General features: G+C 45.1%; 1 protein-coding gene across 2 annotated transcripts in view; it reads left to right on the plus strand.

Annotated features, from left to right (window-relative positions):
- Positions 1-24,517, plus strand: part of ARFGEF2 (ARF guanine nucleotide exchange factor 2) — a 145,110-nt gene that overhangs the window by 49,245 nt on the left and 71,348 nt on the right. For both annotated transcript variants that reach the window (XM_075276751.1, XM_075276752.1), the window contains 9 exons: positions 1,784-1,923; positions 6,138-6,246; positions 6,986-7,181; positions 7,311-7,422; positions 8,280-8,485; positions 8,610-8,694; positions 8,772-8,943; positions 12,392-12,543; positions 12,617-12,745. In XM_075276751.1, the coding sequence (XP_075132852.1) occupies positions 1,784-1,923; positions 6,138-6,246; positions 6,986-7,181; positions 7,311-7,422; positions 8,280-8,485; positions 8,610-8,694; positions 8,772-8,943; positions 12,392-12,543; positions 12,617-12,745 (1,301 nt within the window). The remainder of the gene's footprint in view (positions 1-1,783; positions 1,924-6,137; positions 6,247-6,985; positions 7,182-7,310; positions 7,423-8,279; positions 8,486-8,609; positions 8,695-8,771; positions 8,944-12,391; positions 12,544-12,616; positions 12,746-24,517) is intronic.

A 24,517-nucleotide genomic window follows, 5' to 3' on the forward strand; every position in this document is an offset into this window, starting at 1 on the left:
CCATGTCGACCTAGCCTTCCCTTAGGAGAGGATGCTGGCTAATGGGAACCATACCTTCCCCAGCTTGCGCTCCAAATGGTCTCTCTGGTTCTCCTATATGGAATCTAGGAAGACATCCTCCCCTCCCCAGCTCCAGCCTGATCCAATAACGACTCCCTAATTGGTGTTTGGTACCAGGTGGCTCCATTTGCTTTCTACCTTGAGACCTGGTGACTGATGTGCATCTACCCTACGTCTCTTTTACATCATATTTCGCATGCCTTTCATGACACCAGAATTTTGTCCAGGTGTGCTGTTTTGACTGTGTATTTTATTTACTCTTTTTGTCCTAGTTTGGTTACTTTACTTCCTTCCCTTCCTTGTTTCTCCCTTCCTCCCTTGGATTTCTGCCTTTCCCTACCTGCTCCTGCTCCTACCCAAACTCTCTACCATGACTTAAATAGATGATGCCTGGGAGGCTCATGTGGGCCCTGCTCTTTGTTTTCCTGCACAATCTTTCTCCTCTTACATGGGCGAACTTCGCATCTTGAATATTATATGGAGCAATGTTCTTATATTTGTATTGGTTTATGCGCAGTTTCCTCAGTGTTTTTTTTTTCTCTGTTTCTTATATGTTGTAAAATCTTTTTTTTTTTTTTTCTTCTCAATAAAAATCAAATTAAAAAAAAAAAATGACCCCATTTTGGAAACTACATTAGCATAGCATTTTCACTCGGCAGCCTTTTCACAGATTTTATTAACATTGGGATGTGTAAATGAAAAATTAATAGAATGGCATTTTTTCACCAAATGTTTCCATTTCACAAGGGGTTAAAGGAGAGAACGCTACCCACGTTTTGTTAAACAATTGCTCATGAACGTGGCAATACCCTATATGTGATTAATAATGTGCTCTATGGGTACATGGTGGGGCTTGGAATGGAAAGAGCACTATTTGGCTTTTGGAGGGCAGATTTACCGTATATACCCGAGAATAAGCCAAATTTTTCAGCACAGTTTTTGTGCTGAAAAAGCCCCCCTCGGCTTATACTCGAGTCAAGCAAAAAAAAAATAAAAATAAAAACTGGTCTATGACCAGCCGCAATAGTAATGTATAGAATCTCCTATAAAATAGTGAAAAAAAAAAAAAAGAAGCTTTAAAAAAAAAATGAAGTAAATAAAAGTTCTAAATCACTCCTTTCCCTAGAATACATATAACAGTAGGAAATTACTGTGAAACACATACACATTAGGTATCCCTGTGTCTGAAAGGGCCCGGTCTACTGAATATAGGTTATCTGCAGTGCTCCTCTTCCGTCCGAAAGGGGTTAATAGAAGCACTGCAGATACCCTATATACAGCCAGACTTAATTCCAAGTGGGGGGAAAAGAAAAAAACAGTTCTCAAGCTCAGGGAAGGGGCAGACAGACAACCAAAACATCCCCTCCCCTTTCCCAGCACCCAGCAACTACTGTACCCAAAAACTCCGACCATTTTAATTTTTGAAATATTCCAGTAGCTGCTGCATTCCCCCCCCCCCCAGGCTTATACTCGAGTCAATACGTTTAACCAGTTTTTTGTGCTAAAATTAGGAGCCTCGGCTTATATTCGGGTCGGCTTATACTCGAGTATATACGGTAATCACTGTCCACAGGGGTGTATAGTATGGTAAGAGGTGCTAATACTTTTTTGGTTAAGTGTGCATTCTAGTGGCAGCAGCTCTAGTCATGGTCTTGTGCATTTCCCAATGGACTTGGTGGTAAGTGAGTAATATAAAATCCTCTCTCTCTTCATCTCGTTTCAGATGCTCAGTGTGTGGTTGACATTTATGTGAACTATGACTGTGACTTAAATGCTGCTAATATATTTGAACGACTTGTAAATGACTTGTCTAAAATTGCTCAGGGAAGAAGTGGCCATGAGCTTGGAATGACCCCACTACAGGTGAGCGAGGATGGGTTTTAGACAATCAACTCTACATTCTAGTAGGGGAATTTTTAATTTTTTTTTTTTCAATGCAAGGTTTAAACCTCACAATTCAACCACAGTATAAATGTACCAATAGGAGACATACACATGTAGTAAAGTGGTGCTGATTCTGCCACGATAACTCGCGGCAGAATCAGCGCTGATAAAAAGACTCCCATTGATTTCAATGGGTACCTTTTTCCGCGCAGAACACAATGAAATCAATGGCTTAAAAAGCCTTCAATGTGTTCCGCGCGTAAAACTGTTGAAGTTAATGGGGTCTTTTTATCAGTGCTGATTCTGACGCGAGTTGTCGTGGCATTATCAGCGCCACTTTTCTCCGTGTGAATGCTCCCTTAGGGGGCATTCACACTACGTATACTGAAGCTTATTCTGAACGTAAATCACGTTCAGAATAAGCGGCGTATAAAGCAGCTCCATTCATTTCTATGGGAGCCGGCATACGAGTGCTCCCCATAGCGCTGCCCAGCAGCGCCTATCGCGCTGTACTGTGGAGCGGGGAGGAACGCCCCCTCCCTCTCCTGATAATTCTCGTCTATGCACGAGCTGTGTGAGCAGAGGGAGGGGGCATTCCTCCCCGCTCCACAGTACAGCGCGATAGGCGCTGCTGGGCAGAAGGGCATCCCTGGCTAAGTGTCAGAAACGCCCTTCTGACTGTAAAGCGCTACGGTACTGGGACCGATAGCGCTTTTCCCGGGGCACAGATCAGGAAAGCCGACAGTGCGCTGAATTCAGTGCACGGTCAGCTTTCCAGCAGTGTATAGAACTGCCTGTGCCCAATCTGATGAAAGGTCCTCTTTAATATAGGCACATTAAACTATCTTAGCTATACATGACCCTCAGTAACTGCCCTACACGTTTCATCTGAAATGGAATTATCAGGGGCAAAATTCTTCAAGCTCAAACATGGGTGAAACTTAGCCACCAGAGTACACAGTGACCACACTGATATCACCGATATGGCAAGATAGGGTATCTCGCTTCTTTTTTCCACTACTAGCTAGCGGGAAACAAAAAGGGGTCACTTGAATTTTTAATATTATAAATATAGAATATTTTGATTATTATTATTATTTGATTATTTTGTTTCCATTTTGCTGCCAATGTTTTCACAAAAACTCCAGTTTCTTCTTATGTAAATTAGTTTTCAAGCACACGCGCATTGTCAGCCTGGATCTGCACTGTACTTGATAGTAGTTCACGCCTTCTCTTCCTCTTGTCTGCCTCATTCTTACATGAGCAGGCGTACTGCGCCTGCTCATGTACGCCATCTTGGATTTCTTATTGCGTTTGAAAGTTTACATACAATATGCAGATTTCACAAAACAAGTATAGTACTATCCGTAACCATTTGGAACAAAGGCAAAGATGGTGTTGCCTGCAAGGGCTTACAACCTATGAGAGAGAGAAAAAAAAAGACAGCAGGTGAAGGTAGAATATTTGTATAATGTTATCTTTTTTGACCATTAGACTCTTCTGTCTTCTCTTGATATGTATTCTCCCCGTGGCTGTGGACTTTAATGTGATCCCCATAGGCTACTGGCAACAGGTACTCACACAGTGGATTCTGCCATCACCAGGCTGCTCTTTACTGTTTCTGTGTAGCTTGCGCCCTTGATATCTGGCCCTGCCCTTACTTGAGCTTCCATGTAGTGAGATGAGATGAGATGATGTTGATTATATCACGCTATGACAGCTCTCAAGGAGGGGCAGGGCTAGATGCCAATGGGGCAAAGCTACACAAGAGTAGCTAAGAATTGCTTTGCGAGGGAGGATTCAGCAACAATGAAAGATAGTCTGCAGGGGCTGCCAAGGCTTCCTCTGCAACTCAATTGTTTTAATTTCACAGTTGACCAAAATGTCCTGCATTTAAAACTGTGGCCAAGAAGATAAAGTGAAGCATTCAGCCAAGTGGGTCCCCCCCCAGGAGTACTTTCCTGAGTTTGCCAGATGTAGGTCTTTGTAGCCCTCACTTTATGCTCTGGATCTATGGCATTTTAAAGTTGTGATTCACATATTTAACCCCTTTTGCCCAGTCCAATAGGTAAACTATGGCAGAACTCTTTAAATATGGCATCTGCTTAGTTGGTGAGCGTTTTCACAAGGCAAGGGAGCCCTTGGCATTACTTGAAATCAGAGATGTCTGCATTTATCCTCACAGCTGCTGTGGTCAGGCTTGAAAACAAGTAGAAGTTTCATGGTTCTGTATGCTCCTTCCTAGCAAAACTATAGGAGGCAGTCTGTTCCTATGGCATTGAGTTTAAAGGAATCCTATCATTAAAACTCAATTTTTTTTCTCACTAACACCATGAAATAACCTTTAACTGTTTCCCGACATCCGCCGTCCTATTATGGCGCATGCTGGGTGTGTAACTATGGTGACCGCCCGGGAGCTGGGCGGCCGCCATAGCCACCGGGTGTCTACTGCTTTACGCAGTAGACAATCGGTGCTAATGTCTCCGATCGATCCCCAGACCGATCAGAGACATTAACTCCTTGGGCGCCGCGGTCAAAGGCGCCGGAGGCACCATTTTCCCAATGGCGCATGGGCGCCGCCATTTTGCCGGTGATTTCCGGCGCCTGGAGCATGCTCCAGGGCTGACATCACGTTTCCATGACAGCCGGGAGCCTTGTAAAGGCTCCCGACCGGTCTGCTTTCTCTTCCAAGCTGGTCTATGCAGCCTGCAAAAGAAATGATGATTTTTTTCAATGCATTGCAATGCATTAGCATTGTAATGCATTGCGTTAGTGATCAGACCCCCTGGGGTTCAAGACCCCTAGGGGGTCTAATAAATGCAAAAAAATAAATAAAAAAACAAAAGTAAAAAAAAATATTAAAATTATTAAAAAGTATTAAAAATTCAACTCACCCCCCCCCCTTTCCCTAGAACACATATAAAAGTAGTTAAATTCTGTGAAACACATACATATTAGGTATCCTTGTGTCCAAAATTGCCCGCTCTACAAATCTATAAAAATATTTTTCCTGTACGGTAAACGCCGTAGCGGGAAAAATAGTCAAAAGTGCCAAACCGCCGTTTTTTCACTCTTGATTCTAATAAAAATTTGAATAAAAAGTGGTCAAAGCAAAAGCAATTCCCCAAAATGGTAGAACTAAAAAGTACACTCGGTCCCGTAAAAAAAAAAAGACGCCCTATGCATCCCCGTACACAGACGTATAAAAAAGTTACGGTTGTCAGAATATGGCGACTTTTAGAAAAAAAATGTTTAAGGGGTTAAAATGTAAATAAAACCATATATATTTGGTATCCCCAGAATCGTACTGAAACACAGAATACAGGGTACATGTCATTCTGGCTGCACAGTGAACGCTGTAAAACCGAAGCCCGGCAGAATGTCACAGAAATGCACTTTTTCTTCAAATTCACCCCATTCTGAATTTTTTTTCCAGCTTCCCAGTACATTATGCAGAATAACTAATGGTGGCATCATGAAGAAAAATTTGTCCCGCAAAGATTAAGACCTCATATGGCTCTGGGAGTGGAGAAATAAAAAAGTTATGGGATTTAGAAGGAGGGGAGTCAAAAACGAAAATCAAAAAATGCCATTGGCGGGAAGGGGTTAAGAGGCTTTTTTCTCCTGCCTTTAGAGGTCTTCCCTGCGCCGCCGTTTGGTATGAATCCCGGTTTTCGTCAGTATGCAAATAGCTACTGTCGCTGCACTGGGGGCGGGCCCAGCCAACTGCGCCACAAGAAAATGGCTGCTTACACAGTATAGTAAGTGACCATTTTCTTATGGCCGCAGGCATTCGTAGTCTGCTTTGCCCGAGGCCTAGAAGTTTGAAGCCTGCGCTGGAGGAAGACGCGTGAAGAGGACGTTCTTGAAGAAGGTGGAGTCAGCGCTGGAGAGTTTTCTCGCAGCATTGGGGATGCGCCCAGTGCTGCTTGAGTGCTGCAAGAGGACAAATTTGCATACCGAAGAAAACCGGGATTTCTATCAAACAACGGCACGGAGAAGACCTCTAAAGGTAGGAGAAAAATAGTCTTTCTTAAGGCTATTCCGACGTGTTAGTGAGAAAAAAATTTAGTTTTAATGATGGGATCCCTTTAAACAGTTAGTAGTGTGGACTTGTATCAGAAGAGTACTGGCCCCTGAACCATTTCAGTTGTTTTTTTCGTTACGTTTAATCTAAATCTTGTCTTCTGTAGGAGCTCAGTCTCCGGAAGAAAGGTCTAGACTGTCTGGTATCCATCCTGAAATGTATGGTGGAGTGGAGCAAAGACCTCTATGTCAACCCCAACCACCAGTCCAATCTAGGTAAGCTGTCATAGTCTTCTCTCAGTCCAGTATGTAATTTTGCAGCTCTTAATCTGTGTGTAATAAAAACATAATGTATGAAACATGTAGTAATCTGTGCAGAGCCTGGAATTCTCCTCATACCCAGGGCTTTCATAGTAATTCTCTGAACATAAGGCAAATGACCCTGGTGGCAGAGCCCCGAAGTGTGGTTGGGTGTTTTTGTTTATATGTAACATCTACCTAGTATTCCTGCTGCACTATTCTATGACAAGACGTAGAGCTACTACATAAATAATTATTATCCGTATATAATATATAAGAATGTTTTATGATGCATGTTATATGTATTAAGAGTAATTTGTTACATATTTTGTCTCTACATATTTTTGTGAATTATCTCCCTTTTTCACTTTGAAAACATTTACATGCTCAGTATGTTTATGCCAGGGTCAAGAAGAATGGCTTTTGTGCAACTGGAGTATAGGTACCTTAAGATCAGTCACACACGAAGAAGCCCTCAACTTCAAGTTCAGGCACACAGCATGCAGCCATTGGCTTGAAGTGCAGACACACACGATGGCTCTTTATGTATGAATGACCATGATTACAGTAAACAGTCATTCTTACACAAATGTCCTTGAATATGCATAACCTTTTGCTTCTGTGCTATAAATTTCAATGGTCATATAGTGACGTTCAGAACCTACATTGACATCTTCCCTCATTTTTAACTTTGCTGTTGATAATTGTATTACAGATCAAGATAAATCCTCAGACTTCGAGAGTGGAGAAACTAAAATACATGAAATCTTGGTAAACCGGAGCAGCCCAAGTTCCTTGGACTCTGCCCCCTCCACTAGCTTTGGCAGCACCCAGTCGTGTGTCCCTGATAATCCTGAACAGTTTGAGGTGATCAAACAACAGAAGGAGATTATAGAGCATGGAATTGAGCTGTGAGTAGGCATACAGTGAAACTAGACTGACACATGTAATCCTTCTTCTAACTCCCCCTTCCCCTCAACCAACACCACCAAATTCTTGTTAAAACTACCTAGGAATAGTACACTGTTTTTTATCTGCAGTTTTAACAAGAAGCCAAAAAGAGGAATCCAGTATCTGCAGGAGCAGAGCATGCTGGGATCGTCTCCGCAAGACATTGCGCAGTTCCTGTACCAGGAGGATCGATTGGATTTTGTATGTGACACTTTTCTTCTTTCATTGCTGTGTATGGAATTAGATGTGTTAATTTGGCATCAGAAGTAAAGAGGTTCTGCAGTTAAAGGTGGCATTAATGTAGCATAGCAGTTGTCCTGATATTCCAGTAGAATGTAAATTAAACTTTAGCGGTAGAGGGGGACAGTGGCTGTACTGAAAGAGCGATAAGTGTAATTACAATGGTAAGCTAATCAATGTCCACCAATAACATGATCTATCAGAGATATGACTATACCACCACTGGTTATACTGTGACAGCAGACAGTTTGTGGGTTACTGGATGTTGTTGCTTTTATACTTGAATATTGAATCTAGGATATTTAAAGAGGGTGCATCACTAATGATTTTGGAGGTGTTACTGCCATGACCCCCAGCAATGATTTCCAAATTCCCCTAAATGCTCTATGTAATTGAAGCTGTGGGTCCCTTTGGTGTATGGTTATTCATTTCTATACGGGCAGTGATCTTTCGTTTACATGGAGCCTCTCTTGTTTGTGTTCACTGGGATTGCAGCGATCAAACACTTCTCTATCCTGTGGATAAGGGGATAACTGTCATTAGTACAACTTCTATAATATTAAATGATATGTAAAGATCAGGAAGAACTTCATTTAGACTGACAATAGTGAAAACTACTCTGTTTCTTCTGTACATTTAACTTCCATTTCTTAATGTACTTTTTAAGGAGCCGAGGTCTTGACATTTGAGTTGCATAGCGGATTTTTGAAGCTATGCTTTTTCTTGAGCAGGAAAAAAATCTGTACTGGCGCCACAGCGTTGATGACAGGTCTCTGACTTGTCATTTCTTAACTTTGTGTTTCCTGTCTTTCTGACAGACAATGATCGGCGAGTTTCTGGGAGAAAACAGTCGCTTTAACAGAGAAGTGATGTATGCTTACGTGGACCAGCTGGACTTCTGTGACAAGGACTTTGTGTCTGCACTACGACTTTTCCTGGGAGGCTTCCGTCTGCCGGGTGAAGCCCAGAAAATTGATAGACTGATGGAGAAATTTGCAGCCAGATATCTGGAGTGTAATCAGGGGTAAGGTTGTAGTCACCACATCCCAAACAAATGTTTCTATGGTAACCCAGAATATAAGTTAGTCCATAATTTTTTGTGTGTGACATGAGAGCTGCTCACTTAGTGTTGTGTTCTCTCTTCACAGTCAAACCTTGTTTGCCAGTGCGGACACAGCATATGTCCTGGCCTATTCTATTATCATGTTGACAACAGATCTGCACAGTCCCCAGGTAACCGTCATGTGCAAGATTTAATGGAATCTGTTTATCTGTCTGAGTTGACTGCTGAGCTTGCAATTATTTAACAGGTGAAGAATAAAATGACAAAGGAACAATATATAAAAATGAATCGAGGTATAAATGACAGCAAAGACCTTCCAGAAGAATATCTTTCTGCTATTTTTGATGAGATTGAAGATAAGAAAATTGCAATGAAGGAAACAAAGGAACATACCATTGCAAACAAGTCTTGCAAACTAAGTAAGTGCATGCTCTTTATGTAACAGTCAGTTGTGTGTGCATGGCTTTCGATCCAGTAAAAGGTGAATTAAGCTGGGTTGGATCTTCCAGGCAAGCCCCTGGTCTAGAACTTTATTTACTTCATGCAAGTAAAGGTGTTTTTACTGTGTGTCTGCCCTCCCACCCCCAAAAAATTAAAAAAATAAAGAAAATAAATGGTGATGCAGATCTTGAGGTTGACTGTTGAATTTGAGAGAGTGATTCTAAGGAAAACTGATAAAATGTTAGATTATAGAGGAGAACTTACAAAGAAAGAAAGAAATGCAATTTGAAGGACACCAGGACGTCAGGCGTCAAGGAGAGTAGATGTTCTCAGCTGTAGGAGCAGCGACTATAAGGATGCATGCACACTGAGTAACGCCGGGCGTGTATGAGAGCCGTACACGCCGGCATTACAGCAGACTGCCGAACACTTCCCATTCACTTCAATGGGAGCGCTCGTAACAGCGGCGTTTACGAGAGCTCCGATTGAAGTGAATGGGAAGTGTTCGGCAGCCCTGCTGTAACGCCGGCGTGTACGGCTCTCATACACGCCCGGCGTTACGTAGTGTGCATGCACCCTAATAGTGTATGCAATATTGTAATGCAAAACAGCCCAGTAACAATCATGGTGGCTACATCCACATAGTATACAAAAAGTACTGATAGGAAATATATTAAAACTTAAAAATGAGCGACAACCAAAACCACTAACCAAATAGAGCAATGCCAGTAACAAGTCACTTAGCAAGGAACTGTTACAACTATCCTCCCATCTAGACATCCAATGGCCAGAGTCATATCAAAATAATTGTAAATATAAATAGGGTAGATCTCACCACATCTGTTGAGGAGAGAGGTACCAACCATTATTTATAGGATAAGATGTAGCACATCATCCCTATCCCCATCAGTCCCTCAAATCCCTATCACCCCAAGTGACTCACGCCCTTACAAGGGCAGTGTATGGGGTCTGTGTGCTTTCACTGCTCACCACTTGTCAATGTGTTCAGTATTCTGATGGGGGGGGGGGGTCCCCCATTCAGTGCAGTGCAGTGCATCAGCTTTCAGTCACGGCTACCCGGTATTTGGATCAGAATCTGAGGTAGCCTCCGCCTCAGGTTCCAATACAAAAAACCCCATGTGAACTTACCCTTTAGACTTTGTGTTCTCCCTTTTTCGGCTCTTTGAAGGTCTCTACCCCTAAAGGGAAAGGGGGCGATTTGACCTTTAGTTTTGTTGATTTTTTTTTTTTTTTTCTTCATTTTTTTTTTTTATATTTTTAGAAACTTTTTTATTTTTTCTTCTTCTTTTACTTTAATAATCAGACCCCTTAGGCACCTTGATTGAAACTTAAAGGTTCTGATAACTTATACTATTCACTGCACTACTCCTGAGTAGTGTTGAGCGAGTAGTATTTGATCGAATACCTCGCCACCATAGGAATGCGTGTAAGCAGCCGAACACAAGGGGTTAAGCGCATTGAATATTCACTGCGCTTAACCCCTTGGTGTTTGGCCACTTACACGCATTCCTATGGCAGCGAGGTATTCGATTGAATACTACTTGCTCATCTCTACTCCTGAGAGCTCTCCATAAATTCCCATGCGTCGCAGGCTGTACTGCTACTCCCTGGGTTGCAAAGGGGTTAAAAATTAAAATGTTCCTTACTGGTGGCAGTTTTTGGGAGGCCGTTCTTGCTCTTGTAGTTCAATACAGGAGCGTACTGCGCAGGCGTCGGAGGTTGGACCGAGACAGAAGAAGCGGTTGCAGCTGAAGATGGAGGCGTCATTGGAGAGAGCTCTCTGGCAGCAGTGGGGACGCCCCCATCGCTGTTTGAGAGCTGAGGCCCACCCCCGCTGCTGCGATAGAACTCATTTGCATACCGGTAAAAACCGGTATTTCTACAGAACGACGGGTCGGAGACCACGTCTAAAGGTAAGAGACGAATAGCCTTTCTAAAGGCTATTCTGACGTCTTAAGCACAAAAAAAAAAAAAAGTTTTAGTGGTAAAATCCCTTTAAGGAGGGTGATTTTCCCTGTAACCACTTTATTAAGCAGATTAGGTTTCTGTTTAGGGGGTCCTCTTGGGGGAATTCTGAACACAGGTGATTGTGCCTTCTGTACATTTATATCTCGCCATCTAGCTATTTAGCTGCCGTGGCCCAGTTGCTGCTGTCACTTCATGTTCCCAGCCACCTCTATTCCCTTCATTGTGTTTTACAACTATTGAAGCCTTCTGTCTTCTCTGCACTTAGCTGTTGTTCTCTGATATAGACTAGAACAGTGTCTTGATAATTGTCTCTGTTATCTCCAACTGTTAATATAGTGTGCAATTTAGAACTGGCATATATTTGGAGCATGCTGATCATACAGGCTAAAGCAGCGTTCACACTTGCGGCCGCTGTCTGCCCTGTGTTTCTGCCTAAGGGCTAGTTCACACGTGAACTGCCCGCGCGGGTTTTGACACAGAGAGAGACGCGGCGAGCCGTGTCTCTCATCAAAACCCGCCCGCCGCGACCATCACTGTCGTGGCTTAACCCTCTGCTGTCGGCTCAAATGAATGAGCCGACATAGGAGGGAGCTGCCGGGGGTGGAAGCCGCGCGGCTGAGCCTGCGCGGCTTCCGCCTGAAGAAAGGACATGTCCTTTCTTTTCTCCGCTAGCAGCAGCTCGCCGCTAGCGGAGAACAGAAGCCCAGTGGTCTCCATAGACCACCATTATAAGGGGAGGTTTTGGACGCGAAATCCGCTGTCAAAAACCTCCCCTTATACTCACGTGTGAACTAGCCCTTAATCCTCTGAAAAATTGCATAAAGGACAGCCTGCTGGCGGTCAGTTTAAAAACCCATTCATTTGAATGGATTTTTAAAGCAAACCGTCGGTGTCCACACTCAGCCTCTTTGCGGTGAAACTTTTTTTTTTTTTTTTAGCCATCCCTATGCAGTTTTTCTGGGGATTCAAGGCCAAAAAACACAAAGGCAGACAGCGGCAATAGTGTGACCACCAACTTGTCACTAAAACCAGGAAGTGGAAATATGCAATTTCTAATCCTGTTGTGTTTTTGGAAATGGCAGCATGTCAATTATACCTAAAGAGATGTGAAAAGCGCTGCAGGAAAAACCATGATGCGGTTCTGCCACGGTTTTCCCCACAGCATGTTTAGTTGCTGCCTGCCACATAGGATTTTCTCATCCAAGTCTAAGGCCCTGAGAACCTTTTACCACAAGTTGGTGTCCATTTTATAGCAACCAATCAGCCTTATAAAAGGATCCGTCTGGTTTATGAAGAGGCATGTACCTCTTCATAAGTAAGGTGCATCTAAATGTCAGTTTTAATAATACACCCCTTCCTGTTGTGTTTGTCTTTTTAAATATAAGATTGACCGCTGTACAGTACATGGTTTGTGGATATGGTGTTCTAATATTCTAGATGTGGCTAGTGAGAAGGAGCGCCGGTTGTTATACAACATGGAAATGGTGCAGATGGCGAAAACGGCCAAGGCTCTTATGGAAGCTGTGAGTCATGCTAAGGCGCCATTCACCAGTGCCACTCACCTGGATCATGTCAGGCCCATGTTTAAGGTAAGTGGAGAAGATTTGATTCTTGTCAGCAGAACAGGCAGGAATTCTATCTCATATATGGAATCCTCTGCAGCTTGTTTGGACTCCACTTCTGGCGGCATACAGCATCGGGCTCCAGGACTGTGACGATAATGAAGTGACCAATCTGTGTTTAGAGGGGATTCGCTGTGCGATTAGGATCTCCTGTATATTTGGTATGCAGGTTAGTGATCATTTTTGGATTTGGGCGAATATTCCCTGTTTTGATAAGAAGGTAATGATTATGTGTTTAGTCTTTTAAGACTTACTGCTGTTGGGACGAAGTGAATGTGGTGCTTTTTTGAGCTTCGTTTCCATGGTTCCAGTCTAATATTATTCCTTAAGCCTCATAGCAGGAATTCATTTATAACATTTATGCACTCTGTATGTGCTGCCTTTAAAAAAAAAAAAAAAAAAAAAAAAGGGAAGCAGCACCTTTATTAAACCCCAACCCTTTGCTTTTCTAGGCTAAAGCCCCACGTTGCAGAAACGCAGATTTTTTTGTTGTTGCAGATTTTGTTGCAGTTTTTTGAGCCAAAGCCAGAAGTGGATTGAGGAAGAGGCAGAAATGGAAAGGGAAATACAAATAAAGCTCTTACATGTCTGCCTCTTGCTCAATCCACTCCTGGCTTTGGCTCAAAAAACTGCAACAAAAAAAGCTGTGTCTCCGCAATGTGCGGCCTTAGCCTTAATGGGTTCTGCACCACTTAATCTGGAGTAGTTAGATTAGATTTATAACCTATTTACATTACATTTCTGAGTAATCATCACAGTTAGTTTCAGCACCCAATGTTCTAATTATTGCATAGGTATGGGTCACAATAATTATATAGACAAAAAAGGGTTCTGCACTCCTGTGCCACAATAGGCTAGGCTTTATTTAGTGGATAAGGTACTTCAAATGTCGTTATTAACATTAGAACATCAATTAGATTCTGGGCCTATTTGCCTCTGTCAGATCACGGATTCTATGCTTCAAATGTCATTGTTGAATCATCAACTATAAAGCCTTTTCCATTACGTCCACCATGACAGCTACACAAGGAGGTTGACCTCTGACCCTCTGTAGGGACGGGAACTGAGAGACTCGTTAAATACACCATTCCCACCACCATTCACCAGTGTTTCCTGTCTCTACACAGGGTCAGTATGAGAGGCTCTCCTCTGTCTAGGGAAAAAGTAGAGAATTACCACCATCCGGCCCTCGGTTGTAGTCAAAGGCTCCTGCCTCCCTGGGCCATTAAAGACACAGGGTATCGCTCCGGCCTGCCCCCGGGTGGAAAACTCACCCTTCCAGCAGTCCATTAGGGATAATGTGGGGGGTAGAGTGGATGCCGGATCCAGCCAGCACACAGGGGAGGAATGGCCAACCTATGGGTACTGGTGTTCCAGCATTTGGTGTACATGAGGCCGGGCGCAGTGGCGTGCATCTGTATTCCCAGCTACCTGGGAGGCTGAGGCTTCGGGATCACTGGTTTCCAGGAGTTCTGATCTACACAAGGTGATGTCATTGTATGAATGTCGGACAGTGAGTGAACGAGATGGCATTCCTGCAAGGTATATGGTGTATCACTGTATGCTCCTGCATGTTGCTTCCTGAGGCACGGCTGTTGATCACAGATCCCCTGGCTGCTTCCAGCTCCTTTGGTGTTGTTAGTACTTGGAACAGCTGCTCTTTACCTGAGTTATTTTTTTCTTTTAATGGGGAAAAGTGTAATTTGGGCTTCCTTTCTCCAATTTTAAGTAGAGACGGAAGGTTCCCATAGGAGCAAGGGTGTATCAAAAAGTCCCAGGAAATGTCCTCTTTGTATGAAAGAGTTGGCTGATTCCTATTCTAAAGCCCTATGCTCAGGAAGTACGGTGAAGGCCCTTAAGGAGGGAAAGCCGACTTTGGAGTACTTTCGCTTTTTAATTAAAAAAGAAGTCCAGTCCTCCAGTTCTATCCTCATGCCCTGTCTAGATGACAGGAGGAAAAGCCTTAGAAGAGTCAGGATATTTGGCTTATATGAAGTTTTACCTGTGCTAAAGAGAAAGCTCAGCCAGGGAAAGCATAGCTGGTAAAATTCTATTGAGAGCAGGCTGTTAAATTCCTAGGAAGCCTAGTGTATAACAGTTGCTGCTAGATGGAGTAAAGCTACCTGGTTGCAGTTTGCTGATTATCCCGCAGATGCTGCTAGGGAAAACGCCTAAGGTGAAATGTTTACCTCAGGTAAAGCCTCACTATCTGGGATTCTGACAAAACGGTTTGCACATGTGCCTGTGCAACATTGGCTGGTGGCGCTTTATTAAAATTTGGCCTGGTCTGATCACCACCTGCCACATCCTAAAAGGGCGCGGTGAGTAGGGTCAGGGCTGAGGCCTGATCAAAACTGGCTGCTCTGCTATGTTAAAGGCAGAGAGGCCCTTGCTGTGTTTGTTATATGCTCTTTGGCATATGAACACTGTGTGAACAAATGCAAATAGTTAACTGGATGAATATAAGCTTCACTTACTGACCTGTATAGCTGCATGGCTGAAAGGCATATATATATATATATATATATATTTGCTGAAGAGTATATACTGATAGAGTACTGATCACCATGGTGGAGATAGGTATAGCAGGTCTATCACCATTACGGAACAGTATATACGGATGAGCTTGTGAGGCATACATAACCCCATTATTGAATGGTATATAATGATAGATATATATGTATATGGCACGCATAACATCATTGTTGAATGGCATATAGTGATGAATATATGTGTGTGTGTGTATATATATATGTATATATATATATATATATATATATATATATATATATAATCATGGTATTTCATGGCTCCACACTGAAGAAAACCAACAGCTACACCTACCTGGGGCTGGAGCTCAGCTAATCAGGAAGCTTCAAAGCAGCAATAGAAACCCTGAAAGGAAAAGCCTGCAGAAGCTTCTACGCCACCAGAAGACAACTGTACCACCTCAAACCACCTGTGAGGGTCTGGCTGAAGATATTTGCTGCAGTCATCGCTCCGATCCTTCTCTATGGCAGTGAGGTTTGGGGCCCAGCCACCTACCCAGACCAGCCAAAGTGGGATTCCAGCCCAACAGAGACCTTCCACCTGGAGTTCTGCAAGTACCTGCTCCATGTCCATCGCAACACCTCCAACATGGCCTGCAGAGCAGAGCTAGGCAGACTCCCCCTATGGCTCACCATGCAGAAGAGAGCGCTATCATTCTGGACACACATACAGGGTAGCAGCCCTGGCTCTTACCACCTCCAAGCCTGGCTGAACCACAGAGCCCTGAGATAACCTGACTCCCCTCCCCCCCCCCAACCAAGCATCAGCCATCTGCCAAGCCAAAACCCCCAACATGCCCTGAACAAGGCCCAAATAAAAGGAGTAATTCAGAGAGACAAAGAGCGGTACATCGAGGAATGGAGAAGCGCAATAAATAACTCCAAGAAACTCACCATGTACCAGTCATTGCAAAGGGACTACACCATGGCCACCTACCTGGAGAGAATACTCCAGCCCAAACACAGACAGACCCTGAGCTGGTACAGACTGAGCGCCCACAACCTGGAGATGGAGATGGGGCGACATACAAGCCACGGGAGAACAGACTGTGCCAGCACTATGACCAGGGGGCCCCAGAAGACAAGACCCACTTTCTGCTACACTGCGCCAAATACTGTGAGGGCTGTCTACTACCAAAGACTCTCTGCCCACATCCCAGACTTCATATCTGCAGACAAGAAGAGGAAACTCTACATCCTACTGGGAGAAGAAGAGGCCACTGTGGAGATCGCTGCCCAATATGTGTCCAGCTGTCACCAAACAAGAGGAAGAAGAGACCCCACGGACTGTTATACCCCAAACCACCCACCCCACCTCCCCATATAGCGGTCACCAACTAAGAGGAAGATGAGACTCCACGGACTGTTATACCCCATATCAACCCCGCATACCCACCACTCCCCCACCACCACCACCACTTTAGTAGCTTTGGCAATGCCAAATATCTATTCGGACGTGCTGATTAAAGCCTGTTTGATTATTTATTTATATATGTGTGTACGGGTATATGGCATGCATAATACCATTGTTGAATGGTATATATTGATAAAGCATGTGTATCTCCATTATTGAATGGTAGATGGTGATGAATATATATGTGTATATAGCATGAATAACACCATTGTTGAATGATATATAATGTTGGCTATAAATAGGTATGTATATAGCATGAATCTTGGTTGAATGATATGTACTGGATGCAATACACCAGTATTGAATAATATATATGCGAAAAGATATAGCATGCTCAATACCATCCTTGAATGGAATATAATGATATAGCATGCATAACGCCATTATTGAATTATATAAAATGATGAATGTATATATGTGTATATAGCTTGCATAACACCATTGTTGAATGGTATATAATGGATGCATTGTGCCAGTACTGAATGGTATATATGCATAGAGGTATAGTATGCTTAACACCATGGTTGAATTGTATATAATGATATAGCATGCATAACGCCATTATGGAATGGTATATAATGTTGGATATAGATGCATATAGCATGCATAACACCATTGTTGAATGGTATAATGGATACAGTTCTCCAGTATGGAATATTAGAAATATAGCCTGCTTAACACCATCATTAAATCCTATTAATATTATAAATGTGAAAGTTTGTGAGTTTGGATGTTTGTGGGTTTGTGTGTTCGGATGTTTGTTAGTCAATCATGCAAAACCCGCTCGACCAATTTGGCTGAAATTTTCCACATAGTTAATACACCCCATTGCGCAATCGGCTTCTTTTCGTCACAATAGCGCACATACGTTTTTCCCAGGACCCCCACAAACCCCAAACTCGCATCACCATCTCTGCAATCTCACACTCTTTGGACCATAGCAAGCCACAAAATTCATATTGCCCTCTGCAGCCTCGCCCCTAACCCCACACAATCTCATATACATATACTTTACCACTTTGCCCCTCACCTTAACGATACTCCAGGAGGCTCTCTTTAACGCTCCGGAGCAGCCATGTTTGCCAACCCCCACCGCTCTGACAATCCGCGACACCGCCCACCAATGTCAATACCCCTAGGCGGTCTAATAAATGCAAAAAAAAAAAAAAGTTTTAAAAAAGTAAAAAAAATATTAAAAAAAAAAAAAAAAAGGATTAAAAATTCAAATCACCCCCCTTTCCCTAGAACACACATAAAAGTAGTTAAAAACTGTGAAACACATACATGTTAGGTATCCCCGCGTCCAAAATCGCCCGCTCTACAAAGCTATACAAATATTTTTCCTATTCGGTAAACGCCGTAGCGGGAAAAATGGTCAAAAGTGCCAAACCGACGTTTTTTCACTGTTTTGATTCTGATAAAAATTTGAATAAAAAGTGATCAAAGCAATAACATTTCCTGAAAATGGTAGAACTACAAAGTACACCCAGTCCCGCAAAAAAAGACGCCATATACATCCCCGTACATGCACGTATAGAAAAGTTACGGCTGTCGGAATATGGCGACTTTTCAAAAAAAAATTTTTTAACGGTTTTGGATTTGTTTTTAAGGGGTCAAAATGTAACTAAAACCATATAAATTTGGTATCCCTGGAATCGTAACGAAACACAGAATACAGGGGACATGTCATTTTTAGAGATGAGCGAACACTAAAATGTTCGAGGTTCGAAATTCGATTCGAACAGCCGCTCAATGTTCGTGTGTTCGAACGGGTTTCGAACCCCATTATAGTCTATGGGGAACAGATACTCGTTAAGGGGGAAACCCAAATCCGTGTCTGGAGGGTCACCAAGTCCACTATGACACCCCAGGAAATGATGCCAACACCTCTGGAATGACACTGGGACAGCAGGGGAAGCATGTCTGGGGGCATCTAACACACCAAAGACCCTCTATTACCCCAACATCAAAGCCTAACAACTACACACTTTACACACTCAATACCACCTCTCTGACAGTAGGAAAACACCTTGAAACATGTGTATTTGGCACTTGCAGTGAGGAGAGCTTGTCACCAGCAGTGAATTTGGCCCTTGTAGTAAGTTGAGGTTGGCACCAACATTTGTTTTGAAAATCAGGGTGGATTGAGCCTCTAACCAGCAGAGTTTGGGCAAATTCATGGTGGAGGGAGCCTCTAAAAACCCCAGTTTGGACCAATTCATGGTGGAGGGAGCCTCTAAAAACCCCAGTTTGGACCAATTCATGGTGGAGGGAGCCTCTAACCAGCCCAGTTTGGACCAATTCATGGTGGAGGGAGCCTCTAAAAAACCCAGTTTGGACCAATTCATGGTGGAGGGAGCCTCTAACCAGCCCAGTTTGGACCAATTCATGGTGGAGGGAGCCTCTAGAAAAACCCAGCAAATTCATGGTGGAGGGAGCCTCTAACCAGCCCAGTTTGGGCAAATTCATGGTGGAGGGAGCCTCTAACCAGCCCAGTTTGGGCAAATTCATGGTGGAGGGAGCCTCTAACCAGCCCAGTTTGGGCAAATTCATGGTGGAGGGAGCCTCTAACCAGCCCAGTTTGGACCAATTAATGGTGGAGGGAGCCTCTAACCAGCCCAGTTTGGGCAAATTCATGGTGGAGGGAGTCTCTAACCAGCCCAGTTTGGGCAAATTCATGGTGGAGGGAGCCTCTAACCAGCCCAGTTTGGACCAATTCATGATGGAGGGAGCCTCTAAACAGCCCAGTTTGGACCAATTCATGGTGGAGGGAGCCTCTAAAAACCCCAGTTTGGACCAATTCATGGTGGAGGGAGCCTCTAAAACCCCCAGTTTGGACCAATTCATGGTGGAGGGAGCCTCTAACCAGCCCAGTTTGGGCAAATTCATGGTGGAGGGAGCCTCTAACCAGCCCAGTTTGGGCAAATTCATGGTGGAGGGAGCCTCTAACCAGCCCAGTTTGGACCAATTCATGATGGAGGGAGCCTCTAAAAACCCCAGTTTGGACCAATTCATGGTGGAGGGAGCCTCTAACCAGCAGAGTTGTAGGAAAGCAGGGTGGAGGGAGCCTCTAACCAGCAGAGTTGGTGGAAATCAGGGTGGAGGGAGCCTCTAACCAGCAGAGTTGGTGGAAATCAGGGTGGAGGGAGCTTCTAACCAGCAGAGTTGTGGGAAAGCAGGGTGGAGGGAGCCTCTAACCAGCAGAGTTGGTGGAAATCAGGGTGGAGGGAGCCTCTAACCAGCAGAGTTGGTGGAAATCAGGGTGGAGGGAGCCTCTAACCAGCAGAGTTGTGGGAAAGCAGGGTGGAGGGAGCCTCTAACCAGCAGAGTTGTGGGAAAGCAGGGTGGAGGGAGCCTCTAACCAGCAGAGTTGTGGGAAAGCAGGGTGGAGGGAGCCTCTAACCAGCAGAGTTGGTGGAAATCAGGGTGGAGGGAGCCTCTAACCAGCAGAGTTGGGGGAAATCAGGGTGGAGGGAGCCTAGTATTAGCGGAATTGTGCAACGCTTATGGTGGATGAGTATGAGGATGCGGAGGAATTAGAGAGGTTGAGTACAGACATGGAGTTTCATGTTGGGGTGCTTTACACAGGTGGGCACAAAAATGAAGGCTCTATCCAGTGGTGGTTCATTTTTATCAAAGTGAGCCGGTCGGCACTCTCAGCTGACAGACGGGTGCGCTTGTCAGTGATGATGCCACCGGCTGCACTGAACACCCTCTCAGCACGCTGGCGGCAGGACAGGACAGCACCTCCAAGGCATATAGGGCAAGTTCAAGCCACAGGTCCAACTTCGACACCCAATACGTGTAGGGCGCAGAGGGGTCAGAGAGAACAGGGCTGTGGTCGGAAAGGTATTCCCGCAACATGCGCCTATACTTCTCACGCCTGGTGACACTAGGACCTTCCGTGGCGGCACTTTGGTGAGGGGGTGCCATCAAGGTGTCCCAGACCTTAGACAGTGTGCCCCTCGTTTGTGTGGACCGGTGAGAACTTGGTTGCCTACTGGAGGAACTGCCCTCCCTGCCGCCAACGTCACATGCTGGAAACATCTCCATCATATTCTGCACCAATTGCCTGTGGCAAGCATTGATGCGATTGGCCCTCCCCTCTACCGGAATAAAAGACGAGATGTTGTTTTTATACCGGGGGTCAAGGATAGCAAAGATCCAGTACTGGTTGTCCTCCATGATTTTGACAATACGCTTGTCGGTTGTAAAGCACCCCAACATGAACTCAGCCATGTCTGCCACAGTGTTAGTTGGCATGACTCCTCTGGCCCCACCGGAAAGTTCAATCTCCATTTCCTCCTCATCCTCCATGTCTACCCATCCGCGCTGCAACAATGGGACGATTCGAAGTTGCCCGGAAGCCTCCTGTATCACCATCACATCATCGGACAACTCTTCTTCCTGCTCCTCCTCCATTAAACGCGATGAAGCGGACAGATGTGTGGACCTACTCTCCAGCTGTGACGGATCGGATGCTATCCCTAACTCCTGTGTGATCTGAGTTATCCCTGATGTCAATCAGGGATTCTCTCAGAACACACAAGAGCGGGATTGTAAGGCTCACCATCGCATCCTCAGAGCTCACCCTCCTTGTGGACTCCTCAAAGACCCGTAGGATGTCACAAAGGTCTCTCATCCATGGCCACTCATGGATGTGAAACTGAGGCAGCTGACTTTGTGGCACCCTAGGGTTTTGTAGCTGGTATTCCATCAAAGGTCTCTGCTTCTCAACCACTCTATTCAACATCTGAAACGTTGAGTTCCAGCGTGTGGGGACGTCGCACAAAAGCCGGTGTTGTGGCACATGCAGGCGTTGCTGGAGAGATTTTAAGCTAGCAGCGGCTACTGTCGACTTGCGAAAGTGGGCGCACATGCGCCGCACTTTCACCAGTAGCTCTGGAACATTGGGGTAGCTCTTTAGGAAACGTTGCACCACTAGGTTGAAGACGTGGGCCAGGCATGGAACATGTTGGAGTCCGGCAAGCTCCAGAGCTACTACCAGGTTCCGGCCGTTATCACAAACGACCATGCCTGGGCCCAGGTGCAGCGGCTCAAACCATATTGCCGTCTCATCGAGGAGGGCATCCCTCACCTCGGAGGCAGTGTGCTGTCTGTCCCCCAAGCTGATCAGCTTCAGCACAGCCTGCTGACGTCTACCAACGCCAGTGCTGCAACGTTTCCAACTCGTAGCTGGGGTCAATCTAACAGCGGCGGAGGAGGAGGCGGTGGCGGAGGAGGAGGGGGGTGTTCTTCTCGTGTCCCTGCCAGGAATGTTAGGCGGGGAGACGAGGTACACCGGGCCACTTTGGGAAGCAGTCCCAGCCTCAACTACATTCACCCAGTGTGCCGTCAGTGAAATGTAGCGTCCCTGTCCGCATGCACTTGTCCACGCGTCGGTGGTCAAGTGGACCTTTGTGCAAAGCGCGGAACTAAGGGCCCGCCTGATGTTGAGTGACACGTGCTGGTGCAAGGCGGGGACGGCACACCGGGAGAAGTAGTGACTGCTAGGGACGGCATAGCGAGGTGCCGCAGTTGCCATCAGGTCCAGGAAGGCGGGAGTTTCAACAAGCCGGAACGCCAACATCTCCTGGGCCAGCAGTTTAGCGATGTTGGCGTTCAAGGCTTGCGCGTGTGGGTGGTTAGCAGTGTATTTCTGCCGCCGCTCCAATGTCTGAGAGATGGTGGGTTGTTGTAAAGAAGCGCCTGATGGTGCCTTTGATGGAGAAGGAGATAAGACAGGAACAGGGGAGGATGAGGGAGAAGTCAACAAAGTGGCGGAGGCAGATGAAGTGGTGTCCTGGCTCGTCCTCTGGAGTGCATCGCCAGCACAGTCAGCAGTGGCAGAGGCAGTGGCAGTGGCGTGAACGGCAGGCGGCCTTTGTCCTGCCGTTGCTGCCTGCCACTGATTCCAGTGCTTGGATTCCAAATGACGGCGCATTGAAGTGGTGGACAGGTTGCTCTTCTCAGAATCCCTAATCAATTTCGAGAGGCAAATTGTGCAGACAACTCTATATCTGTCCTCGGCGCATTCCTTGAAAAAAAAACTCCACACCTTCGAGAAACGTGCCCTCGAGGTGGGAGTTTTTCGGGGCTGGGTACGAACTGGAACATCTTGGGAGATTCCGGGTGTGGCCTGGCTTCGCCTAAGCTGCTGACCTCTGCCTCTAGCTACCCTTTTTGGTGCTGCACCTGCCTCAACATCCACACTACTTTCCCCGCTTGACATCCCCCCTGTCCAGGTCGGGTCAGTGTCCTCATCATCCACCACTTCCTCTTCCAACTCCTGTCTCATCTCCTCCTCCCGCACAATGCGCCGGTCAGCTGGATGCCCTGACGGCAACTGCATCACATCATCGTCGATGAGGGTGGGTTGCTGGTCATCCACCACCAAATCGAACGGAGATGGAGGAGACTCTAGTGTTTGAGCATCTGGACACAGATGCTCCTCTGTTAGGTTCGTGGAATCGTGACGTGGAGAGGCAGGTTGAGGGACAATGAAAGGAGCGGAGAACAGCTCTGGGGAGCAGGGACAGTTGGGGTTATTGTTCTGTGAAGCTTGGGAATTTTGGGAGGAAGGAGGACAAGACTGTTGGGTAATAGGAGGAGAGGAGGCAGAGTCTGACTGGCTGCTGGACAATGTGCTGTAAGCGTTCTCTGACAGCCATTGCAAGACCTGTTCCTGGTTCTCGAGCCTACTAAGGTTTGTATCCTGCAGTTTAGTTAATGTGGCAAGCAACCCTGGCACTGTGGAGTGGCGCAATGCTTGCTGCCCCACAGGAGTAGGCACGGGATGCCCTGTGGCTTCACTGCTACCTTGCTCCCCAGAACCATTCCCCCGACCTCGCCCACGGCCTCGTCCACGTCCCTTTCCGGGAGCCTTGCGCATTTTGAATTCCCAGTTAGAAACTGGCACTATATACCAGTAGCAAAAATTGTGGGTGCACGTAACCCCAATATATTCTTTGAATTCCAAGTCAGAAACTGGCACTATATGGCAGTAGCAAGAAATGAGGGTATTTGTAACCCCAATATATTCTTTGAATTACCAGTCAGAAACTGGCACTATATACCAGTAGCAAGAAATGAGGGTATTTGTAACCCCAATATATTCTTTGAATTCCCAGTCAGACAATGGCACTATATACCAGTAGCAAGAAATGAGGGTATTTGTAACCCCAATATATTCTTTGAATTCCCTGTCAGACAATGGCACTATATACCAGTAGCAAAAATTGTGGGTGCACGTAACCCCAATATATTCTTTGAATTACCAGTGAGAAACTGGCACTATATGGCAGCAGCTAGAAATGAGGGTATTTGTAACCCCAATATATTCTTTGAATTCCCAGTCAGACAATGGCACTATATACCAGTAGCAAGAAATGAGGGTATTTATAACCCCAATATATTCTTTGAATTCCCAGTCAGACAATGGCACTATATACCAGTAGCAAGAAATGAGGGTATTTATAACCCCAATATATTCTTTGAATTACCAGTCAGAAACTGGCACTATATGGCAGTAGCAAGAAATGAGGGTATTTGTAACCCCAATATATTCTTTGAATTCCCAGTGAGACAATGGCACTATATACCAGTAGCAAAAATTGTGGGTGCACGTAACCCCAATATATTCTTTGAATTCCCAGTGAGACAATGGCACTATATACCAGTAGCAAAAATTGTGGGTGCACGTAACCCCAATATATTCTTTGAATTCCCAGTGAGACAATGGCACTATATACCAGTAGCAAAAATTGTGGGTGCACGTAACCCCCATATATTCTTTGAATTCCCAGTGAGACAATGGCACTATATACCAGTAGCAAAAATTGTGGGCGCACGTAACCCCAATATATTCTTTGAATTCCCAGTCAGACAATGGCACTATATACCAGTAGCAAAAATTGTGGGTGCACGTAACCCCAATATATTCTTTGAATTCCCAGTGAGACAATGGCACTATATAGCA

This window comes from Leptodactylus fuscus, chromosome 6 (genome assembly GCF_031893055.1).
Source record: "Leptodactylus fuscus isolate aLepFus1 chromosome 6, aLepFus1.hap2, whole genome shotgun sequence".
In the NCBI taxonomy this organism is placed as follows: Eukaryota; Metazoa; Chordata; class Amphibia; order Anura; family Leptodactylidae; genus Leptodactylus; species Leptodactylus fuscus.